Here is a 16422-nt window from a genome sequence, read left to right as displayed (position 1 = left end):
CAAATCTTTTCTTACTCTATTAAAGACAAAATATTGTTTTGCTTTCTGTTAAGAAAATACAATTATGTAGAACCTGAAAAATTATGTTGGTATAAAAACTACATGAGTTTATTTTGCACTTAAAGTTGGAAAACATGAGGTGATTTATTATAGATTATGAGTATTGCTGATAATCAGCAGTGTGACCAACACAGTTTAATCATCAAACAGTGGTGGATTAACAAAAAGAAGAACAGAACCAGGACTTTAGAGAACTTTCAATAATATTTAAAGTTCATCAATCTACAGAGAAAGATATTATTTACAAATGGAAAATAATGCAGATGTCAGAGCTCGCAATATTCAGAAAAAGTAGAAAAACATTTTTTTCTTTCTTCCAGGTTTTCTGTCTTTCTTTCTGTCATTTGTTCTGTTATTTGTCTCTTTCTTTTCCTTTTTTGTTCTTTCCATTTTTGTCAGTCGTTCTTTTGTCATTCTCTTTCCTTTTTTCATTTCTCCATTTCTTTCCATCATTCTTTTTCCATCTGTCTGAGCTTTTCTTTGTATATTTGTCTTTATTTCTATTATTCTGTTGTTGTTTTTCCTTTGTAATTTTGTCTTTAACTTTCTGTCTTTCTTTCTATTTTTGTTTCTTTCTCTCGTTCTCCCTCTTTCTCTTTCTTTCACACCGTGTCCTCTCTGGTATGTCTGATATGTACACAGAATTTAAGAAACCTCTTGAGTACAAAAGTTCAGCCTTTCACGTGCGCACACAGATATTCTTGTATGTTCACACACACTCAGCAAACAGGCCGTCAGGCTTGTGTGCCAGATGCAGGGAGGAAAAGGAAATCCTTTCTCCTTATAAGGAAACGGCTGAGTGAGGAACACGGTGATGCTTTCCGTCGCTGACTCTCCTCCTCCGGTCTGACAACATTCCCAGTTTAACAGAGTCTGGAAGCTGCAGGAGGAGACCAGAGATCTGATCTGGAATCAGATCCAACCCTGATTGGATCTGATTCCACATCAGATCCAGTCAGTGTTGGATTGGATCTGTAGCTGTTTGTAGCTTCCTCTATCAGATGGAGACTGGAAACCTCCATTCACATATCTGGATATCTGATCAGTGATCAAATGATGGAGGAAACTATTGCTGCAGTGATGTTAGAAAACCTTTTAATTACAAGGCGCTCGATTCTCTCCGACCTTCAGCATGATTGCACTGCAAAAACACAAAATCTTACCAAGTATTTTTGGTCGAGTTTCGAGTGCATATGTTTTAGTTCACTTGAAATAAGACAAACCTAACAAATAACTTTTCAGAAAGATTATAGGAGCTTGTTTTGAGTCATTAATTCCTTAATACTGATGAAAAATACTTTTCTTTCTTTCCTTCATTTAACCAGGAAAAATCCTCTTGAGATCCTGATCTTATTTTCAAGAGAGACCTGGGCAGAAAATTGCGGCACAAAGCAACTTGGTTACATAAAAGTAAAAAATTAAAACATCTGCAATTTTTTAGTTTCTTTGGCAGATAATTTCACTTATAGCAAAATTTCTTATTAAAGCTTCAATGATCTGCCAGTGGAACAAATATTAAGGAACGATTGACTTAAAACAAAATCATCTATGATGCTGAAAAGTTACTTGTACGTTAGTTTGATCTTTTTTTTCAGTGCACTGAGATCTTTTGGGTTTTCCAGTGAAGTTGTCAATCTAACAGAGCAGCTCATTGTCATGTTGAACAATATCTTCGGTTGTTTCTGTGCTGCAGGTATGGTGCCGTCTCAGAGGTCGGAGGTCGCAACAGCAGGTCGGGCTCCTCGCTTCATTCGCCGACTAAGCGATTTGAAAGTGATGGATGGCAGCAGAGTCTCCATGACGGTGGAGCTGAGCGGTACGCCCTCGCTGTGTGTGTGTGTGTGTGTGTGTGTGTGTGTGTGTGTGTGTGTGTGTGTGTGTGTGTGTGTGGTGTGTGTGTGTGTGTGTGTGTGTGTGTGTGTGTGTGCGCTGTGGTATTTCCTGTCTGATCTCCAGGGATACGGTGCAGATGAGATGAAGACAGATTGACTGTAGTCCTGCCTCTTCATTTCCTCTGTTTGTGTTTGTCTTGTTGTTGGGACAAATATCTGGACTGTCCTCAGAAAACCAGTAAATACATCCTGGAGTTTCGGTAAAGTTCAGGTTACTGAGCAGAAAGCTGGATGGTAGCAAAATGACTCAGAATCATCATCTGTGGCATCAAATCTAAAAAGCTTTTAAACGCTGCATAAACACAAACTCTTACCAAGTATTTTAGTTCTAGTTTCAAGTTCAGATATCTTAATTCACTTAAAATATCTTACAAGACACTTTTCAGCATGAAATAGAAGTTTGTTTTCAGTAAATAATTCCTAAGTATTGATTTGATTTGATTTTATGGACTGGCACAGTATTCTACTTGTCACAAGACATATTTCCCCTGTTATAAGTGAAATAATCTGCCAAAGGAACTAGTATTTTCACTTTAATATGAAGGAGTGATTGACATAAAACAATATCTTGAAGAAAAGTAAATTTGATCTAATTTGAAGTTTACTAAGAACCAGGACAGAAATACTTCAACATTGTATGTTTTTGCAGTGATTGTGTGTTTTTTCTCTGCAGTCTGAAGCTCCATCCCTCTTATCACACATGTGTGTGTGTGTGTGGGTGTGTGTGTGTGTGTGTGTGTGTGTGCACTTGCGTTTGCGCGTGCATGTCTGTGTGTGTTATGCAATGAGTTTCCACAGAGACTTGTCTCCATATAAGCTGTTTGCAGATTGCTCTGCATGTCTTTTCTATCGCTGGTTTCTGAAGCGATCTGATAACAAATCTATCTGGGACGATAAATTGTTATTGTGATAAAATATGGCATTGTTGTTTTGTTACCATTTTCCATTAATATAATGATAATAACTTAATAATGTAAGAACACATTCTCAAATATTAATCAATTTTAAATTCTGATAAACACTGGAACTGGAAGACATCTTAAATATCCAACATAAATAAACTAATGAGACGGATTATGACGCCTCTGTAAACAAAGTTGTCTTTCAAAAAAATATCTAGTTGAGACCAAAACACCAAACAGAAAACTTGTGTCGTCCAGTTTTTGGTAGAAATAGAGAAAAAAATATATTCAAATGGAAATTATTGAGCTTGTTTGAATTTATCATGTGACTAATTGACAAGACAAAGAAAATGTACAAATTGATAAACATTTAAATTCCAGTCAATGGCAAAAATTTATTATACTTTCACTATTTTATACATACACCATTATCAAAACCAAAATATTCCTGTTGATCTTATTAAAACAAAATTTTAGTTTTTACTGTTTGGGATAAGATTTGAATATTATATTTTATTTTAAACCTAAATTCTGCATCCAGTTTTTCTTGATTTGGGTTGATAATTCACTCCTAGAGGTATTTCTTTTTTAAAAATATGAAGAATTCAGTGATTGATCGACTGCAGAGAGGAGGACTCTGACTGAGGTGACCTTTGACCTGCAGGTGAGCCTCCTCCTCTGGTGATGTGGCTCCATGACGGACAGGAGGTCTCGGAGTCGGAGGACTTCCACCTCCTCAAGGAGGAGAACCGCTACACTCTGCTGATCCAGGAGGTTTTCCCAGAAGACACTGGGGCCTACAGCTGCCGGGCCTGGAACCAGTACGGGGAGGACCAGACCCAGGCCCGGCTCACTGTGGAAGGTTACACAAAACACCTCAAACAATTCAATCACTTTATTGATCCCTGAGGAAAACTAAATGTTGTCGTAACTCGTTTAATTTAAGATTTATTGTAGATAGTGATTAAAAATGTTTCCTGTAGCAGTCAGTGTTACAACACATTTAAAGAACATCGATTGGGGATGAATAAAAATGTGTCTGTAAATGTGAAAGGTTAATTAAATTTGAAATAAAGCCAATCATAGCTAGATATGCAAAATTGATATGTGTAATGTTCCTGATACTGGAAAAAAAAAATCTAGATCAGGTATTAATAAAAATGTCAAGATTTGCTTAAGACATAAAGATAAGCCTAAATAGCTTATTATCAAATAAAGTTGATTTGGGGATTAGTTTCACTTAAAAATAAATAATTATTTTACCTGTTTGAAGAGAGTTATTTGTTTCCACTGTCGCCATATGCTCACACAGCAGGAAGCATTGCTCCAAAGCAATAAAACTCTATTTCTCTACATTTTCACCACATGACATTTATTAAACTCAGGAAAACATCCAATGTGTGCATTGAATTTTAACAATTTAACTGTTTGATCTGTTTGTCTTGTGAAACATCTTGAGGTAAAAACTTGTTGCGAATGGGCGCTATGTAAACAAACTGATTCAAATTAAACATCTGCAGTTTAGGCAAAAACAGCCACAAAACCATCTGAGAAATTCTCAAAGGAAAAATCAGCTTAAACTGTGACATTAAGATGCGTCAGTAATGACACATTTCATCTGTAGGAGTGGAGAGTTGAGGAGAGACTGCTGACGGCGTTAGGAAAGCATCTCTGCTTCGCTTGCATAACAAATGAAACATTTTTTATTCTCCTAAGGAGTGAGGGTTTAGTTTATCAGATCTTCATGTCTTCCCTTTTTTTTGACATTTTTTCCCTGGATTTTCTGTTGTACAAAATAAATGCTGACATGTCTGACAGATTCAATCGGCTGCAGATTTTAGGAGTTTTGTTGTTGTTTTTTTGGCAGAACCTCAGGACGGCGTCCAGCCCTGGTTCATCACAAAACCCAAAGCGGTGAGCGCCGTCACGGGTCAACACGTCCTGCTGTCCTGTGCCATCGCCGGAGACCCGTTCCCCCAGTACACATGGACCAGAGCGGACCAGAACAGAGCGCTGAGCTCTGGAGGAGACTACGAACTGCTGCAGAAGGAGGACGTCGTCTCGCTGCTCATCAGGTCCGAAAGTTTAACACCTGCAGCCTGAAACATTTCTGAAAGAACATGGAGAACAAACTGTCTGTGCTTCTGTTTCAGACGGGTCAGAAAGCATCACGCAGGAGACTTCCTGATCACCCTGAGGTGACGCACTAACACTCTGCAAGCAGGAAATAAACCAGAAACTGAGCAAACATGAAAGAATAATCCTGTATGATCTGCGGTTCAGATTGGAGGATTAAAGTCGAAACTCCCCCCGCCTGAATCTGTCCATATATCCATAATCTGTCAACCCCAATCACACACTCCAGATTGTCCGCCGTCATCTCATTTAGTCATGAGAAAATGTGCCAAATATAACACATACAAACGTGTTTAGATCCTAAAATATCTGAAACCTCATGTTGGTCGACGGCAAAACATAAAGCATCAGCTGAAGGTCAACCTGAGGCAGAAATTGTTGCTAACGCACATAAACTGGTTCATAAACAAGTTCAGATTTTAGTGGCATTTTCCAGTTTTTTACTGATTTATCAATTCTGTCCTATTCCAGTTTCTCTTTCAGAACTGCAGTGATGTCAAAAAGTGTTTGCTCCTTCATAATTTCTGATTTTAAAATTAGAAAAAGCAAGTAAACTCAGAATGCAGTTTTTAAATTAAGGTGTTTATTATTAAAGGAGAAAAATTCTAATCTACATGACCTTGTGTAAAAAAAGTGAAGTGACTTAAAACATTTAAAAAAGAGCAAATCAGGAAGTGGGCAGAAAGTTTTTTACACCATGTATGATAGTTATTTATAATAAAAAGTAACTGAGGTTGTGTTTGTGTGTCAGGAATAAAGTGGGAGAGTGCAGCGCTGTGGCTCAACTGTCCGTCACCGAAGAAGAACCTGAAGAAGGAGAAAGAAGGTGAGAGGAAAAATACATTTTATTTAAAAGACTTAAATGACCTGAATGATATTTATACTTTGGTTATTGATTTTATTGGAGGAAAAGAGTGAATACAACATGATGAAATTATAATTATCTGACTTTAAATCAGACCTCTGACACGATAAATATGATATGCAGGTGGAGTAAAGAGAAGGTTTTATTTATATAAGCGAAAACCTCCACAATTATAATCTTAGATGGTGCATCATCTCCTAATGTATTTTAACATAAATGTATCTTTTCACCATTTTTGCAATTAAGAAATCAATTCAAAATCATGAGAAAATGTGCCAAATATATTTCTGCTTTTCAGTAAAAACCTGTCACATTGTAAAGACTTTAGCAGCTTTGTATGGCTGATGCTGCTTGAAGAGGTTTAGCACCTTTTCATACTTTGCTTCTCTGATGACTGAAAGAAAATCTGTCTCCATCACCGTCAGTTTCTTGCTGATGTAGCAGAAAAATCCCAACGGAGGAAACACAACAACACATGGATGCTACTGGAAAAACTCAACCCAGGGGTCACAGCCATGCTGCAGTCATGTTTGTTTAGTATTCAGAAGACTCAGTCACTGTTGGTATTTTTACAATTACAGACAATAAATATGTTAAAATTGCTGCCAATGTTGGTGAGAAATTGAACCGACCTATTGCTGATTTAAAAAAACAAGGGTGAAAATGTGGCGGTAAGACATGTGGGAGTTTGGTTAGGAAGAGAAGTGATGATCAGTCAGTAGCAGTGATGCTTCATGCTGAGGGAGCAAATCTCTAAGTTGCTGATGGAGAAGGTTAAGGAAGGTCAGACAGTTTCTCTGTAAAGGACAGCGACACAGTGGTGAGGTCAAAATCAAAGAAGGTGTCATTAGGCATTCGCTGTACAGTTCATGCAGTTTGCAGTGGTGTTGGACAGTTTTATAGAGGAAGTCATGCTGGAGTCTCCATGGACTCCGATTCCCACTGGAACGAGTGAAAAGGAGAAAACGACAGATGTTTAATGGATGAAGGATTTCTGTAGGGTAACTGTGACAGAGCAGGATGAAATATAAGAAGTTTATTAATTCACTTTTAGGTCAGTTTTTTATTTCCATTTAGGTCTCAGCTACTCAAATAAACAGCTTAGAAAAACTTGCTGGAAAACACAAGTGTTTTGTTGTTGACTTGCACTGCAAAAACACAAACTCTGACAAAATATTTTTGTTGTACGTTCTACTGCAAATATCTTAGTTCCCTTGAAAGGAGACAAAATTGACTTAAAGTAACTTTTGAGCACGATATAGTTCCACCGGCAGATTTTTTTTTGCTTACAAGATATTTTTCTTAAGTGAAATAATCTGCCAGTGAAACCAGTACATTTTATAGACAAGAATTTGTGAATTAAAACAAACTCCTATATAATGCTGAAAAGTTACTTGCAAATCAATTTTGCCTCATTTCAACCGTGCTGAGATATTTCCACTAGAATTTAGTTAAAAATACTTTGTAAGATTTTGTGATCTTGTTCAGAAAACACATGTTGCTTGTTGGTTGTGCAGGAGGCTCCATGTCTGCTTTTCAAAGCAATTTAGCATCTGTTTGCTGCAGATTCTTATGTGAGTGTAAACGTTGAGTTGGGGGTTCGTGGCCAGCAGCATCTAATTCTCAAAGGAGCTCAAAATAGGAACTAAAATCTTATTAAATGAAAATAATCTTGTGCAAAAACTGTAATTGAAATGTTTTAAACAGCCCAGACTTCTCCTAACCTGTTAAACGAATCCTGATAGGTCACCTTTAATAAAGTTGTCATGTGTTTTACTGTATCCAGCATGATCTGAACTGTCAGACATGATTCTCCTCAGTCGGTTCTTTACATTCACATTTCTGTTTTCATTCACCCGTCCCACTCCCAGCCCTCCCTCTGTTCCCATCAATCCGCCTGTTTCATATCCAACAATTCCCAAAGCTTCTCTAATCTGTGCGTATCAGCCCAACCAATCAGAGCCAGCATTTCCTCCACATGGATCCTCTGATCTCTGCAAGCAACCAGCTGCAGCTCCAACACAAGGACAGAGCAGAACGAGGTGAAGAGGAGTCCCAGTCATGAAATGGGCCCAGTGAAGATCAGTTCATTCATGCCCTTAAAAGGAAAGCTGAGTCACCTGTGATGTAACAAGCAGTCTGAGTTGAACTCCTCATCCTCCTTTTTCCTGACTCCAAAGTGGGCGGAGCTTCGGCGTTGTTTATTCTCTCTACTTCACTCCATCTCTCTTTGCGCTTGTTTCTGCAGGACCGCAGCTGCCAGAGGAAGACCAGGAGGAGGAGGAGAAGGCAGGAGGGTCAGTCTGCAGAGGCAGGAGGCTGGTGAGGAGGAGAAGAAGAAGGAGGAGGATCCCCGAGGACTCCTCAAGCGCAGCGTGGAAACGAGGGAGCGCGGTGAAGAGGAGCTGCGACAGAGGGAGGCGCAGCAGCTGGACTTTCGCTCGCTGCTGGGACGCCGAGCTTTCGCCCGCGACGGTGACACCGACACCCAGAAGATGGATTTTAAGGCCAACCTCCGGGGCGTCAAAGGCAAGGCGGAGGAGAAGGCGAACTCCCCGCAGCAGGTGGACTTCCGGAGCGTCCTGGGGAAGAAGGGCGCCGCCGGCAGCAAGCCGGCCGAGACGCCGCCAAAGAACGCTGGAGACTTCCGCTCCGTCCTCGCCAACAAGAAGAAGACGACGCCGGCGGCGACCCCCGAGAAGAACGGAGAGAAGGTGAACAACTGCGTGGATGGAGGGATTCACGACCAGAAGAGCGAGGGTGGTGGAGGAGGTGGAGGAGGTGGAGGAGATGGAGGGACGGCGCCAGAGTTCGTGGAGAAGCTGAAGGATGTGACGGTGCTGGACGGTCAGCGGCTCCGGCTGGAGTGTCGCCTCGCCTCCGCCGCAGCTGCTGATGTCACCGTCGCCTGGACGCTGGACGGGAAAACCGTCAAACCGTCCAAGTTCATCATCCTCGCCAACGAAGGTCAGAGTTCACACACATACACACTTTCTGAAATCGAGGCGGTGACGGAGAGCTGGTTTGCTAGAAGTTTGGTGTGAGCCGTGCTGATGGAGGAGGAAGAGGAGCAAGAGCAGCTGCCGATGAAGCTCAAAGGATTCAGACTCTATTAATAGATCGCAGATGTGAAACAAAAGAGCGTAGAGATGCAGGATGTGATGTGAGACCACCGAGTATTGTGGCTATTTCAGATGGGAAAGATCACTTTACACACGCAGCATTAACTGTACTCCAGGCCTCCACAGTCGTCATTCCTGCAGGTTGCAGCAGCTTGTTTGCATCCAGTCTGACCCCTGACACGCGGCGTAGGTTCAACCTGTAGCTCCACATCCCAAAAGACAACATGACTTCAACTTTTTCATTAATGAACTCTAAACATAGAGCTGGTTTATATGATTCCAGCAACAGCACCGTTTTTTTTTTTTTTTTCTGGACTAATTTAAATGAAAAAAATATTTTGTAGTTCAGCAAAGTCAGTTTGTGCTAGATTATGCTGGAATCTAGATTATACTTGAATCTGGATTATACTGGAATCTAGATTATGCTGCCACTGAAAAACAAAAAAGAAAAGTTTTTTCTCAGAACTCAATTTTTGATTTTAGCAGATTAGTCAGAATTTAGATTAAAATCAGAATTTCTCCTTTTTTAATTTTTTTTGTTATCCTCCTCCGTATATTCCAGCTTTGTGCGATAACCATCTCTTATTTTCTAAATCAACTTCTACATTAATGCTCCACAGCGCCATCTATCCTCTCCTCTTGGTACTGATCTATTTTTCGTCATCCTCAGTCAGGAAGAAATGTGACAGATTCCTGTTTTTCCAACACTGCCATCAGGAGAGTATTAGCTTTTGTTCAGCCAGCTGATCAGCAGTGTGCACTCTGTGCTCCAAGCAGCTGATAAATAAAACTAATCTAGTTACTTTGGTGCTTTTCTAGCATCTCATAAAAATTACTTTAAAATGAAGAAATTATATGACAGAAATTTTGATCAGTTTTGAAACAACAGCTTTTTAAAAGCTTCATATGCAATGACATGCTGAGTGGCCATGCACTAAGCACGAAATAAATAAACTATTTACCCAGAATGCCCTTCTCTGTAGTAATTGGAGTGATCTCTGGTCCGCTGGTGTTCACATATGCTTTCAAACTGCACCAGAGCTCAATTCAACCGAACCGAGACCGAGGTTTGTAGGTGAACCAGAGTTCCCTTTCGCGGTTCATATCGGAGTTCGATTCCACTTTCACGCCTTCCCAAATGAACCGGAGATTATAGACGAATGAGCTGGAGTTTCATTACAGCAAAGTAAACGGAGCTGGCGTGACTCAGATCACTTTAGCTTTTCACTGAACGTTTAACGCAGAAACCAGGAAAACTTTAAAAACCTGCCAAGAACAAATGGACCCAAATCAAATAAAGTTCCCAAATGGCTGAAATCTGGAGACTAATTGGATTTTAATTGGTCCAGATGTCGATCAGATGACTCAACGTGCCTAAATAAAAAGTTGAACCAAGTCACTGTTACTGCAGATATCAAGCATCACATTTATTTTTATGGCACATTTAAAACATTTGTTGACCAAATTGCATCTCAGCTACATCCACAATCATAAAATAAGTCGCCACACTGAGCTAGCTTCTGCTAGAACTTTCATTGTGTTTAATTGAATTGTTCATTTCTACTGTCACCACATGCTTTCTCTGCGCGACACAGTAAATGATTAAATTCAATTAGATAAGCTTCCTGATCATTTAGCAGTTCACTTAAATGATCAGTTCATTATCTCCATCAATAAGTTTGATCAAAATGTGACAAAATGATTACGTTCAATTGCTATAAACTAAGTTGACTTTATATATTTGCTCTTAATTGAATCGATTTGTATCAATTTAAAAATAAAATCCTCTAATAATCTTCACACAGATATAAACTGAGCAGAATTTCTCACATGGACACAAACATTGCTGCTGGATCTGCTTGAACATGTGTGTGTTTACGAACGCCTGGGACTCCCGGTGTTTGTGTGTGTGTGTGTGTGTGTGTGTGTGTGTGTGTGTGTGTGTGTGTGTGTGTGTGTGTGTGTGTGTGTGTGTGTGTGTGTGTGTGTGTGTGTGTGTGTGTGTGTGTGTGTGTGTGTGTGCAGTAATCCTTCAGCATGTTATTTTATCCTTCAGGACAGCCTCTGTTCCAGCTCTGCACATTGAGGTGGTCCATGTTTAAGGTCAGAGGTCACAGCAGCCTCAACACACAGTGATGTTGTTGCTTTTATTTCCAGCAGGAAACTAACATCAACATCTCCAGAATAACTGAACATTCTGGTTTTAAACCAGAGACAAATTCACTCCATCGTTCACTTTGCTGCTGCGCTTTAAACACAAGTATCAGTTCTCAATATCAACCTCAGATTATTGTCAGAAATCTCTTATTTCATCTGTGGCTGAGAACATTTATGGACTTTATGATTTGCTGAGACCACTTTGCAGTTATGCATAGATTAATGCATAACCACAACTCTAAGAATAAAAAGTTCTAATCTGGTACAAATTCTGAAAACAATTCTGCATAGAAAAAGATGCTGCTTGACTTGTGCAGATTCCAAAGTGACATCAACACCTGATATTATTGACACGTAAATACTGAGTCTGAGATCTCTCACTTCATCAGTAAATAAATCTGAATCCCTCTAAGCCACATGCCATTCCTCAGCTACCTTCTTTTGTAACACATTCGCATTTGCACCTGTTTGACTCTGATTTATTGCTCTTGATTGACACATATAATTCATCAGCTGTCACAATCAGAACACCAACAGTTACAGTAATATAAATTCATTGGCAATGACTGTACATGCATGTCATGTCGCAGCTGCTGTGTCTTGTTTATTCTGTGATGTTACACCTTTAATTTGGTATTTCAGTTCTTGAACATGAGAAGTTGTGTCCAAAGAGCGCTCAGTTGTGTTAAAACACCAATAACTTGCTTATAAAATGGGTTTGTTGTTTTTTCACTAATAAGATATTTGCACCAGAAACTCGACCGAGATTACTTGGTAAGATTTTGTTTTTGCAGTGAAAAAGGTGAACTCTGCTCCACCATGTAGATAGGAAACCATTCCAAAAGCAGGATGCAAACTACAGCACAAGGCATTCTGGGTAAATGCAATCAAATCAAACAGGCGAGTCTGACGCTTGTGGGAGAAATGACTCCTGGTCTTTTAGCACAGACAAAAGAGAAATGCTACAACCACTAAAATTTTATGCTACTCCATTTTTGTTTTCATTTCGTGAAGAAGAAAGTTGAACTCGGTGTCGTTTTTACATCATTTCCTTCAGTGGTTCTCGTTTCGGGCGGAACGGGTCGCTCAAAGGGTTTGGTTTGTTTGACTCAGTGCAGAGTGAAAGTGAAGCACAGCAGCTCAAAATTGAGCTGCATGAGCTCAGAGACGAGTGATGCGAGTTTTAGGCCACCCCCGATTTGGTTCTGCAACTCCAGCTGCATGATCTGAAGTCTCAGACGGTTCATGATCTCAACAGATCATCTTGCATGGTGTGAAAGGACAAGTAGTAGTTAATGGAGTGTTTGTGTGATTATGGTGAAATCTGATCTGAAAACTGACTTATCTCTCTGCCATCCTCAGTTGTGTTTCCCATTTGTCCTTCTACTCCTTTAAGTTTATCAGTCAGACGATGGCATCCATGAAATTAAGACATTTTAACGCAGATGACCTGAAACCTCTTGACCAAACTGAGGGAAAGTCGAGTTGAGACGTCACTCCTTAAAGCAGAACCGTCAGATCTCTGGGTCAGAAACTCTGGTCAGGCTGCTTAGCTTCACTGTTAGAATAACGGCTCATCTCTCCTGCTGAACATGATTCATGCATGAGAGTTTTCCTGATTGATGCCAGGCAAGTGAATCAATACAGCATTTAGAAACTTCTTGCAATTTTGTTGCATTTTGGTAAAGATTGGTACACAAATTCATACTGTGTAACGATTTAAGAAGACTGAGCTGGAATAAAGCTGGACGAATTAAATTCAGTATATCAGTCGGGCTTTGAAGTATGTAAAAAAATATTCATACTTTTTTATTTTATCTTTATAGATTCCCAAGGAAGAAGAATTTATATATTGTCACAAAAATGCCAATTTCATTACTTGAGAAGAAAATTGTGATAAATAAAACAACTGCTTACAATGATTGGAATGAAAAACAAGAGAATGCAAAAGGGAAAAAAATAAATAAAATGTACACAAACTAAAATAACTACAATGTGAGTCAATTATAAGATTTTAGTATGTAAGATTAGACTGAGGGCTCCAAACTGTTCCTATAATTTATTTGTAAATTAGACGCAACTGATTAAATTGTTTTTTTAAATGTTAATGTGCTTAGTAATCCGAATCAGGAAGTGGATTTGCTGTTGTAATAGTGTAAACTGTGTCATCATGGGCAGCCCGCAGTATGAATGACTCTCAGATGCTGGGCGGTGAAACATCAAATCATTCATTTGTTCTGCATCATAAAATGCTTGAGGTTTGAATTTTCCTGCTGGTTTAGTGGTTTGTTTCTGTTGGGAGGACAGTCAGACTCAGTAGCAGAAAAATGAATATTATTTCCACACATAAAACATTTTTCCTGTTTTAAGTAGAAAAGTGTAACTAATATGTATTTGCATTTATGCTCAAGTGTTAATGATCTAAAACATGCTTATTTACTTTGCTGAAACATGACTTTTAGGTTCTGTTATCTTAATTCAAGTGGACTAAAAAATTTTTATTAAAAATTAGACAAAAATTCTTGGTAAGGTTTTGTTTTTTTATGACTTTCTGGATTTGCTTTATTTACAAACTGACCCAAAAGCAATAGGAGAACTAATTGGATTTTCTTCCTCAAAATAAAAAGTATCTGCAGCAACTGGAATGTGAAGAAATAATTTTTTATTTTATTGTAAATTTAACTTAAAAATTTACACCCAGTTTATTATTTGCTCTTTTATAACAATCTGTCCCCTTTATCTTCCACAGTCTGAAAATGAATAAATGGTAACTTTGATTTATTAAAGCAAATCCTTTCATGATCTAGAATCCAATCCGGTTGGGGATTTATCCCTTTACTGTTGGCAAAAGTCTAAAAATATCTCCGTGTGACTTTTATTTTTGAATGCATGAACATGGCAGCAGGTTGATGCTGTCATGAACACAAAATGTTGTTGTTTTTCCTCAAAACAAGTAAATTGTAAATCTGGAGAATAAATTAAACCGCATATGGATCACCTGGGAGCTGATTATCTGCTCAATGCTGAGTTCATGTTTAAGTTTTATTGCTGTATTTATTGGTCAAATGAAAAACTCTGAAAGTTCTCCAGGAAATCTGGAAGTTGATCAAGACCACTGGAATCGAATAAAGGCTGTAAATCCAGCTGGTTAGTTAATCCTCTGGGTGATGAATGTTTTCTGCTGTGTTTTCCAGGCGGCCTCTGCTCTCTGACCATCGACAAAGCTTTGCCGGAGGACGAAGGCCAGTACAAATGCAGAGCTGAGAACTCGGCCGGCAGAGCGGAGTGTTCCTGTATGGTTCTAGTCGATGGTAAGAACCTCATCGTCTCTCAGACCTTCAGTTATTAGTGAGACCCGAGACTTAAAATGGATAAACTGGTTTTAGTGGTCTAAAGGGAATTGTTCAGACACAGAAAAAGCCCCTTAGGCGAAGTCCACACAGCAGGTAAATGATCCAAATCCACATTTTCTTCTTCACAATTCTGCTCTTTTCACTAAAAAAAGTTTGATCTTTCACCATCCATATGTGGGTTTAAATTGGATTTGTATCCAAAGCCGTCATGTCAACATTTATCTGACTTTTACATCATTGCTGTCAGACATGAGTCTCACCTGAAAATGCCAGACAAAGTAAATCAGGATGCAAATAATGGTTTGAAATTATAATTATTAACTTATGAAAGAAGTCGCGTCACAATCCCACCACTTTTGGCCCTGACTATATATCCAAAACTCTCTACAGAAGTAGAGATGCAATTCTTATTACTGTTTATTTAGTAGCATGCAAAAAAGATCTTATTTCAGCAGAAAATCAGAATGAAGCACCGAGACCTGCTGTGTGAACGCAGCCGTAGATATGGGTTTTCATTCCTCCATTGAGGTTAAAGTTGCTGTGAAGGAGTTTTATTTCTATGCCTGGTTTTCTTATAATTCAGTTCAACAAACTCAGATGGCAGAAAATCATTGGTTTCATTTAGTTTTCTTTCCTGTAGGAATCATTTTGTGTTTCTACTCCACCGCAGGCTGAGCAGAGAACAGGATTTAGTGAAAGACCTTTAAGAAGTTGCATTTTCCAGCATCCACTTAAAGTGAAAACCAAGACTAATCTGCAATAATTAGCATTTTTTGCTACAATTGAGAAATGAATTTAAACATCTGAGTCTGCAGTGTGTGAGGAGCTGCAGGTCTGACCTTAAAGCAGCTGCAGGTTTGGAGACAGATCAGGTCAGGAGCAACAGGTCTCCTCCCTGCTCCTCCTGATTCCTCAGGAGCCTCCGCCTGTTTGCAGCTTCCTGTAATTAAAACAAACGAACACAAACAAACAGCATTTATCTCAAACGGTTACTGGGAAGAAGGAAACTGCTGACTGGAAATCAGCTGCTTCTTCATTCCATGAAGAGTTTGACATTAGCAGTTTGGTTTACTGGAGAAGAAGTAAATAAAAAGCCAACTAACTGGATCCTCTTCTCTGTCTTTTGTAACAGAATCATCAGGATGACATTTACCAGTCAACAAATTGGCTCAAATGGAAAAAAAACACAATTTTGCAATTGCAGCATTTCCATTAAATAAGAAATGCAATCAAAACCACACATGTTGCAGTAAATAATGCAACTCAAGATAAATGCATGGATGAGTTTCTCTAGATCTTGCTGTGACATTAGTCCTTTAATGTTGGACATGTTCTTCAAGTGATAGAAGGCCGACTTTCTAACTGTCTTTTTGTGGCTCTTAAGGTTCAGGTCTGAGTCCATCAGCTCTGCTTCAGTTGATTTGAATCTTTTGGTTTTGAAAATGACTCTCACTTCTTATACTAACTGTTGATTTTAGCCTCTGCAGCTGTTATTGCCTCATTCTAGAGATTTCCAACCAAAACTCCTAGAATGTAAACTGTGACCCTGAGTGAAACTGTTTGTCCTGCGTTTAAAGTCTCCTCTGCGTGTGCGTCCTCCTGCAGATCCACCAGAAAACTCTACGACAGACAAGAAGTCTAAGAAGGCAGCTCCGACCTCAGAGAGTGAGTTTCCAAAATATGCAGCCGCACCAGCTTCTTTCCTTTTGTCCCAATAAGGAGCTACAGACTGGGATTACTGGTTCCCACACACACACACTCATGCACGCAGACACACACACACACACACACACACAGTGGGAGGTTTCTATTTTAAAGTGACTCTGTGTATCGTTGGAAACATCAGTTCGTAAATCACTGTCAGATTATTGTTCGGAGCTCTGTTGCAGTAAACGGTGGACGTCCTCTGAATATTGGAACGTCTCTCTTCACACT

General features: G+C 39.2%; 1 protein-coding gene across 5 annotated transcripts in view; it reads left to right on the top strand.

Annotated features, from left to right (window-relative positions):
- Nucleotides 1–16422, top strand: part of mylka (myosin, light chain kinase a) — a 124651-nt gene that overhangs the window by 91064 nt on the left and 17165 nt on the right. For all 5 annotated transcript variants that reach the window (XM_055053001.1, XM_055053003.1, XM_055053002.1 and 2 more), the window contains 8 exons: nucleotides 1754–1876; nucleotides 3519–3716; nucleotides 4722–4929; nucleotides 5008–5052; nucleotides 5742–5816; nucleotides 8104–8822; nucleotides 14329–14445; nucleotides 16093–16152. In XM_055053001.1, the coding sequence (XP_054908976.1) occupies nucleotides 1754–1876; nucleotides 3519–3716; nucleotides 4722–4929; nucleotides 5008–5052; nucleotides 5742–5816; nucleotides 8104–8822; nucleotides 14329–14445; nucleotides 16093–16152 (1545 nt within the window). The remainder of the gene's footprint in view (nucleotides 1–1753; nucleotides 1877–3518; nucleotides 3717–4721; nucleotides 4930–5007; nucleotides 5053–5741; nucleotides 5817–8103; nucleotides 8823–14328; nucleotides 14446–16092; nucleotides 16153–16422) is intronic.

Source organism: Poeciliopsis prolifica, unplaced genomic scaffold (genome assembly GCF_027474105.1).
Source record: "Poeciliopsis prolifica strain line A6 unplaced genomic scaffold, Auburn_PproV2 SCAFFOLD036, whole genome shotgun sequence".
In the NCBI taxonomy this organism is placed as follows: domain Eukaryota; kingdom Metazoa; phylum Chordata; class Actinopteri; order Cyprinodontiformes; family Poeciliidae; genus Poeciliopsis; species Poeciliopsis prolifica.
The sequence above is the reverse complement of the archived record's forward strand: the minus strand, read 5'-3'. Positions and strand labels throughout refer to the sequence as shown.